Source organism: Lissotriton vulgaris, chromosome 8 (assembly GCF_964263255.1).
Source record: "Lissotriton vulgaris chromosome 8, aLisVul1.2, whole genome shotgun sequence".
In the NCBI taxonomy this organism is placed as follows: domain Eukaryota; kingdom Metazoa; phylum Chordata; class Amphibia; order Caudata; family Salamandridae; genus Lissotriton; species Lissotriton vulgaris.
In genome coordinates, this window is record NC_141696.1 from 70,875,983 (window position 1) to 70,884,834 (window position 8,852).

The 8,852-nt window shown below is 48.6% G+C and overlaps 1 protein-coding gene across 1 annotated transcript; it reads right to left on the bottom strand.

Annotated features, from left to right (window-relative positions):
* Window positions 1–419: 419 nt before the first annotated feature.
* On the bottom strand, window positions 420–1,373 carry LOC147693426 (olfactory receptor 56A4-like). The gene has a single exon (XM_086935984.1). The coding sequence runs from the start codon at window positions 1,371–1,373 to the stop codon at window positions 420–422; it is 954 nt and encodes a 317-aa protein (XP_086792110.1).
* Between the last annotated feature and the right edge of the window lie 7,479 nt (window positions 1,374–8,852).

Sequence of the window (8,852 nt, forward strand, 5' to 3'; positions counted from 1 at the left end):
AAGTAATTTCCAAATGGTTTCAATTGGAAAAGCAACCACCTGTGTCCTCATTTATGAGGAATTGGCTTACAGCAGCACAGCAAGTCTTCTTGCTGCGCTGCCCTATGCCATTGTGAAAGGGCAGGTATGCAGCACATTTATGAAATACGGTGCTTTCCTGTCCTTTCCCCCTGCACTTGCTCATAATTTGTTACCTAGAGCCAAACCAGGCACCCTTGCACTATTGTGCAAGTGTACCTCCTTTGCAGGCAGGATTGTTTTTGTGCAGGAAAGGGGACCTTCTGGCACGAAAACAATCTTGAAAGGAATTTTCCTCTTTCTATGTGTGCTGCAGAATTTCTTGTTTTTTGTTCCAGATTTGCCTGTATACTGCCATTTGCGATTAGTGTACTTTATTGAATGGCATTGTAGGAAATGGCTTATGCACAGCTGTACTGCATCTTTCTGAATAATTTAAGAACTCCCTGACGAATCTCATTGGTTTGAATACCATACACTATAGGATTCAGAGCCGGAATGACAAGATGCTCAGAGAACCTCAACATAACTGGGATAAAACTTGGCACAAATCTTTCAACTCTGTTCGAAATGTTACTCAATATTATAGTGCAATATACAAAAGAAATCAAAATCAGATGAGAACTGCAGGTGCTAAAGGCTTTTTTGGCTGTTCCTAAGGTGCCCAGTCTCAGTACAGCTTGGAGGATCTTGCCATAGGAGAAGACCAAAGACAATGAAAGAATTGTTAAGTATGAACTTCCAATGATTAAATGATAGAGAACACTTGCTCCATTGCTGTTACAGGAAATCTTTGCAAGAGCTGAGGTCTCACAGTGGCAATGTGGTACGGGTTTAGTTTCACAGTAATTTCCCTTAACAGGCAGCAGTGCATATGGCAAGAAAACAACAGCATTGCTTATTAGTGCCACTGAAACAGCCTGCACTATTCCTCTGTTGGTGATGATAGAAGAATGGTGCAGAGGATTACAAATTGCAACATAACGGTCAAAAGCCAGGGCTATATAGACTAAAGCTTGCATTCCCAGACAAAAATTCAATAAGTATATTTGAGTAAAACAGGCCAATGAACTGATAGTGTTCTCGTGAAACCAAAGGATGGCCAAGGTTTTTGGTGAAATCGTGAAACTCATCAGTAATTCAACCAATGAGAGGACACAGAGCAGATAGTACATTGGTTGGTGAAGGTGCAGCGATGAGTAGATTGTTACTAATAGAGTAGTGTTGGCTGTGAGAACCACAAACAAGAGAATAGCGATGGGGATGGACAGCCAGTGCTGCCAACTCTCAATTCCTGGAAAGCAGATAAGCACAAATTCTGAGACACCTGAGGATCTGTTGTTTGCAGTGGCCATGTTAAGGTTTTGGTTCTTGCATTACCTACGAGAGAACAGTAAAAAATGTTAAATATACAGCCTTAAGCAACAACTGGTGACATGAAATTATCACAGAATCTGTGCCTCAGATTTACTTGTACTTTGTGCCCAGACTGCCTCTTAACGTGATGCAAACCCTGTTCAAATATACGGTGTGGTATTTACTCTCCAAGGTAAATCATGATTTGTTTTGAAAAGTTGCCTCATGTAATGCAAAGTAGTGCTAATGGTGATACATGGCCTATGGGTAGTACATGGGTGTTCCAATGTCACCACCTATGGGGTTTAATGGAAATCCATACCAACTAATGTGAGAAACCAGAACCTGTTTGCAGTATCCCCCAGGTGTTGCCCCTATTTTGACTACTAGATACTGGTTTTTCAGACTCTGATTGTGCCGTGGCCAAATCCAGGGCCTGTGCTCTGATTAAAAGTGCATGGTAATTAGGTATATTTACAATTGGTACTGACAATTATCCCCTAGTATGTGATAGGGCATATAGATTTGAGGCCTAGTAGACTTAATGTACTTAAGTGTGCTTCACTGTGGTGTCTGCTGTCATTTTAAAAGTCTGTCCTGCCTTCCAGGCTGCTTTTGAACTTCGTACATATAAGTCATTCCTACGGTCTACCCTAGTTGCTCCAGGGGTAGGGTGCCTTGTAACTATAAGCAGGGACATTATAAATTATGTTTTATATGCCCTGGTGAGGCAAACTCTGCCAATTTAGTTGTGTCTGTATTGTATTGGGTCCATAGGCTAACATAGAACTAATTTTAAAAAGTAACACTATTGATTGAAAGGAGTTAAACATATAATTCATATATGCTCAGGTGAGGCAAACACTGCCAATTTAGTTTTGTATGTAGTGCATTGGGTCCATAGACTAACATAGAACTAATTTAATAAAGTAAAACTATTGATTGAAAGGATCTAAACTCATAATTCAAGGACTTAAAAGAATAGTTATGATAACTCCAACAACCTGCCATTGTCAGATTTGTTATAACTCTTACAGTAAAGGGTTATAGAACTTTATTTTCTGTGAGCCAGAATCCAGCCTTTCAGCAGCCCTTCTCTGATTGGCCAGCCTCTGCCAGTCAAAACCAAACTGTCCTAATGAGATATCAATTGGCCTGCCTTAACACAAAGGAGTTCCTTTGGGAGGTTAACTGCAAGCTGCAGGGCAAAAAGCAGGAAGGTGTGGAGGGTCCAAACTGAACTTCAAAGACGGAATGACAGTTTGGACAGGACAGTGTCTCAACCCCACAACCTGCTCCCATCGCCAGACAGGAGACCCAGCAATTAGATTAGTGAGGGAGCTGGAAAGGGAGTGTTATGGAATCTTAGCTACAACAGTTGGTTTGCTTAGGCACATCTAACTCTTCAGGAGAAACTTTCTCCATTTTGGACTTTGGAAGAATAGTGTTCTCTGGGACAAGAATATGTACACCAGGGTGGGACCCTGCATAGTATCAGTCAGGTGTGCCTCACCTGCATGATGTCCAACAGCACTGGTTTAATATCAGATCCCTTCCTGGAAAATACAAAGGAATATGGCCGGGATACCCGTCACCCCCTCCCAACACAATCCCCAAGAATGGGAAGACGGAAACGGTTCTTGAACTTTTGGAGGCGGGAGGGAGTTAACCTCCCGGCCGTATTTATTAAAATATGAAACAAAATTAAAACATTAAAATAACAGTTTCATATCATGTACAATTTCATTTACACATTACGATGTTTATTGGCTAACCTTAACATATCTCTAATACAAAGGTTCTCCTAGCCGATTCTAAAACATCCTGTAAATGCATTTCTCAAAATTCAAATTGTACATCCTAACATTACGGGCCAACGGCAAGGTCGTAACCGGTGTCAGATCCCTATTACCAGAACTCCCCCCCTTACTTGTGAGGGGCGGGCGCACAGAGGACTGTACCTCTGTGCCAACTTCCAATTTCCCTTGTCTTAACGGGGGCCCCATATTTACTCGACGCCATCTTGGTGGTCGTCCGAGGACTCGTGTGAGGTGTCTAGAAGGTAGCGTAGACCCCCCTCCCACCCCACACTGCTTACCACATCCGCCGTCGCGGATGTCCTGGCCCCGGGAAATTCCCAGGAGGGGCCCGTAGCCCCTCCTCCCCAGGGAGGAGCCTATGACCGCCTTCCCTTTCGGCGGCCCCATCCTTAGAGGGTACCGCCTCCCCGTGTGAGGGGCCAATGGCCGCCTCCCCCCGGGCGCTCCCATCCATAATGGGTGGCGCCCCACCTCTAGGGATCTTCCAATTACTGCTCACCGATCATGACCTTACCGCCCGACCAAAAATAAATACGACATTTTTTAACCTAATGAGGATGGAATAAACAGTTATACTGGGCACTTTCAAGTATAAACTTCTAACTATGCAATAACACTTCTTTCAACTCAGCTGCGATACTTCGCCTAAAAAGAGCAACCATTTTATTGTCACATCAAACAATCCCAACTTTATTAGAAACAACCTGAAAAAGAGATAATATCCTCGTTAATCGACTTTATTGCAATACAAATCGCTGCCATCAGGGGCTGGTGGGTGGGTCAAAATTGGCTCCTTGTTCCGTCTCGGGCTCACGTGCAACGAGGAGGTGCAGCTTCCAAGCACAGGAACAAGAGGATCCTTCCTTGGATTGTTGCTCCTTTTATACTTCCTCGGGAGGGCGTGGACCCTCCTCCAACCGCCTACAGGGCGTGTCCAACGGTGTAGGTGTCTAGGACAACCCCTCTTGGGCGGGAAAAAGGCGCGCCCCGGCTACGCCACTTCGGGCATACCAGCCGAGACACGCCTCCCGCCCAAAATGGTTTCCCGGGGGGATCGGGGCACCCAACCATACGTTCGGGGGGACCGAGTGGTCGCCCCTTTCCATATGGCCGGGATACCCGTCACCCCCTCCCAACACAATCCCCAAGAATGGGAAGACAGAAACGGTTCTTGAACTTTTGGAGGCGGGAGGGAGTTACCCTCCCGGCCGTATTTATTAAAATATGAAACAAAATTAAAACATTAAAATAACAGTTTCATATCATGTACAATTTCATTTACACATTACGATGTTTATTGGCTAACCTTAACATATCTCTAATACAAAGGTTCTCCTAGCCGATTCTAAAACATCCTGTAAATGCATTTCTCAAAATTCAAATTGTACATCCTAACATTACGGGCCAACGGCAAGGTCGTAACCGGTGTCAGATCCCTAATACCAGAACTCCCCCCCTTACTTGTGAGGGGCGGGCGCACAGAGGACTGTACCTCTGTGCCAACTTCCAATTTCCCTTGTCTTAACGGGGGCCCCATATTTACTCGACGCCATCTTGGTGGTCGTCCGAGGACTCGTGTGAGGTGTCTAGAAGGTAGCGTAGACCCCCCTCCCACCCCACACTGCTTACCACATCCGCCGTCGCGGATGTCCTGGCCCCGGGAAATTCCCAGGAGGGGCCCGTAGCCCCTCCTCCCCAGGGAGGGGCCTATGACCGCCTTCCCTTTCGGCGGCCCCATCCTTAGAGGGTACCGCCTCCCCGTGTGAGGGGCCAATGGCCGCCTCCCCCCGGGCGCTCCCATCCATAATGGGTGGCGCCCCACCTCTAGGGATCTTCCAATTACTGCTCACTGATCATGACCTTACCGCCACAGGCCGGATAGTTGACCGGCTATCTGGACCCCCCACAAAACTCCTACTAAAGGTCATGGCTACACAAACTCTTTAACCAAGCTATGAAGTCTCCTATGAGTAAGACATTTCCCTCCCGGGACAAATGGACCCCATCCTCCAGATACATATGGTCCCCCCGGATACATCCATGTGGAATACAATGCAATTTTCCTGTACGAAACAACCTACCCAGTTTGTTATTAACCTTCTTTACCGACTGATTCAAGGCTGACACAGAGAGGGCCCCCCGCCACACCTTCCGAGGAATCATGTGTGACCATACAATCGTGCACCCCGGAACCCTTCTCGCCAACCAACTTACTGCGGATAAAATTAACTCGAGAAGTACTCGTCGACCAATGGACACCAAATCATTGCCCCCAAGATGCACTATGATTACAGATGACGGTGACCTCGTCCGCCCTAACAGTCCCTCCATAAAACTTTGAAACTGGTCAATACAGAGCCCGCCCCTTCCGTGGAAGGTCACCCTGTACCCGTATTCCCCAGCCACGTGAATCATGTCACCTGCTTTGAATACGTCTGCGGCGCGCCTCACGTATGAGTGGCCAACGACCCACACCACTCTTCCCTCAGCCGGTGATCTTTGACCGCTGGTCCCCAGGTGTCGGGTCAACTGCACAGTCCGCCCCGCAAAGCCTGCTCGCGAAACTGTAAACCAAACAGAAAACAAGAAGCGTGAGTGCATGACATTAGCTTCACAACATGTGCAACCGCACATACCTTTTATAACAATTTGAGGACCAACGCCCCAACTGTTTCACCTTATCAACACTCAGACCCCTGGCTGTAGCCTCTGTAGCAGCCCCTATCCGGAAGGAATGGGTCCCAAAATCGCTCGGGTTCAAGCTCGCTGCCGCGATTGCCATTGTTAACACCCGCTGAAACTGAAACCTAGTCAGTGGGGTGGCGTCGGTGTGCCTCAGCAAGCTCCCCCCCCATGATGCCACCCTTTGCGCTAAATACTCCTCCACGCATTTTACCGGGCACATGGGAGACCCCGGGATCCGCTGGACTACCACACTGTCCCCGATGGCTCCCTGATCGGTCTTGGACCTGGCTATTGTGACTACCATTGTGTCACCCTTGATCTGAATGTGTTCTCGACACAGACCTCCCCCCGTATCCTGCTTATTCCTTGCTACCAGCTCGCTTACCCGCATAGCCCCATGGAATGCTAATGCAAAAGCGGCCCGGAACAGCACCGCCTCTGATTGAGATGAACAAGTCGCAGGGAGTATGGACATTAACAGGGACAACCTTGCTAGATCTATGGGGTGCCTCTCATCCACTCTACGGCCCTCAAGGCGTTGCCACCCACGCAGTGCCTTCTTTACGAGAAAGGACGATGTGGGGTCCTGGATGCCATGCGCCTGCGCCATGAAGGCAATGGCGGCCCTGTGTCTATTGGCTGTTGCCAGTGATCGGCCTGCCTGATGTAGTGCTACCAAAGATTTCAGGACATACTCCTCCTGTCCCCAGTGCTCCCCCCTATCTGAACCCAAAAATGACCAATAGGAACGGAACGCTCCTTCATATGCCTTCCTTGTCCTGGGTGCTAGACTCTCTCCCACGAGGTTTTGTAATCCGGGGCACCGAGAGACCAGAGAGCTTCGGGAAATTGTGCCGCCACCAAGTTCGCTGAGGGCAGAAAACCCCGGAAGGCCTGCATATGGGAACGAGAGAGTGCATCAGCTGCCTGGTTCAGTACCCCCGGCACGTGTCTTGCCCTAAAGTGGACGTTTAGTCCCATACATAGCAGGACAATTTCTTTCAGCAATCTCATAATCCACTTGCAGCGTGCTGCCTGATTATTGATACATTCCACTACAGTCATGTTATCAGACCAAAACACCACAGCGCGATCACGAAACCCCTCTGGCCATGTTTTCAAGGCCACCAGAATGGGGAACAGCTCAAGAAACCCAATGTTACCTGTGAGCCCACTATCGTGCCACCACGCCGGCCATGTGCGTGCCGACCATCGATTACCAAAGATGGCGCCAAAACCCACACTTCCTGCCGAGTCCGTCCACAACCCCAGCTCCTCGGAGGAAGCTGACGGTTTGTTCCACACGACGCGACCGTTGAAATCCGCCAGAAATGCCAGCCATATGCGCATATCCTGGCGAACCTCTGCTGACAGTCTTGTGCGGTGGTGCCCTTCCTTGAGGCCCACCATGGCTTGTGCGATAGAGCGGGAAAAGGGGCGAGCCATCGGTATCACTCTAAGGGCAAAGTTAAGCTGACCCACAGCTTGTTGCAACTGATGGAGAGTTACTTTCCTCTCGCCAAGGCATATTTCAAGTGAGGCCTTAAATTTCATTACCTTCTCCTTGGTCAAACGGAAGCACCCTTCTACTGAATCGAGCTCAATTCCCAGAAACTCGAGTGAAGTAGATGGCCCCACTGTCTTGCCTGGTGCCAATGGCACGCCAAATCTTTTCATGAGATTACAGAATTCCCTCAAAGCCTGTTCACATTCCGTGCCCCCGGCTGCCCCCAGAAACAGAAAATCATCAAGGTAATGCATAACCTGCGTGAAGCCCGTGGCTCTGGTGAACGCCCATTGCAAAAAAGTACTGAACTTCTCAAAATACGCACATGAGATGGAGCAACCCATCGGCATACATTTATCCATGTAGTAGCGTCCTTGAAACACAAAACCTAAGAGATGCTGATCCTGTGTGTGTACCGGGAGCAACCGGAACGCTGACTCGATATCTGATTTAGCCATCAGCGCTCCGGGCCCCAGGCGATTCAACATGGCGACGGCCTCATCAAAGGATGCGTACCGCACCGAACAAACTCCCGGGTCAATCGCATCGTTCACCGAAAGACCCCTGGGAGCGGACAAATTATGGATTAACCGAAACTCACCTGGGTCCTTCTTGGGGACTACTCCCAACGGTGAACAAACAAAGTTAACAACAGGCGGGTTCACATACGGTCCCGCGACCCGACCTCGGGTCACCTCTTTTGCAATCTTTGCCTGAACCACCGCCGTATTTTGTTGAACCGATAGTTGATTTTTACACTGTGTTTCCCCTGAAAACCCCCCGCCGGGATGTGGAAACCATATGAGAAACCGTCTCGCAACACCCCAGCGGAGACATGATCAGGATATTCGTTCAGCCAAGGGATCAATGCCATGATGTCAACGGGAGTAGGTAACGGTGCCCCTCGGCCGATGTTAGACCTGTTTGGCCCCTCCTCTACCTCCTGTATCACCATTCTTGGCTCTGCACGAACTCTCGGGTGTGAAGACTGTCCACACCCTGCACACTCATGCCTGAACTTGCATGTCCCTTGTGGCCTAGTGCACTTGCCTCTGTTAAAGCTCCAACACACCCCTTTTTTACCCGAGTTCCCAATATTCTTTGTGTGCTGATCCCCGTTGGCGCCTGCCCGAAAGGGCGCCACCAAATAATGGCGGGAGGGCTCTGCCCCATTCCCGCCAAGAGAAGACGACTTCGCCGTGTTCGGCATAACCTGCTTCTGCCAGGAAATAGAGTCAAAACAATCCCACGTCAGGGATGAGTCGTGCTCCTTGGCCTTACGAAATTTGTTATCATAACCCATCCATTGATTGCCTTCATATGATTCATAAAATTCCATAATACGTGTTTGGTAACAGGCTAATTCCGACAACACTTCAGGCCTACGTTCCCCCATGATTGCTGTGAACATTCCAAACGCCCTGGCCCAATTAGCGATTGTTTCATCTACTCTGAAATTCGGCATT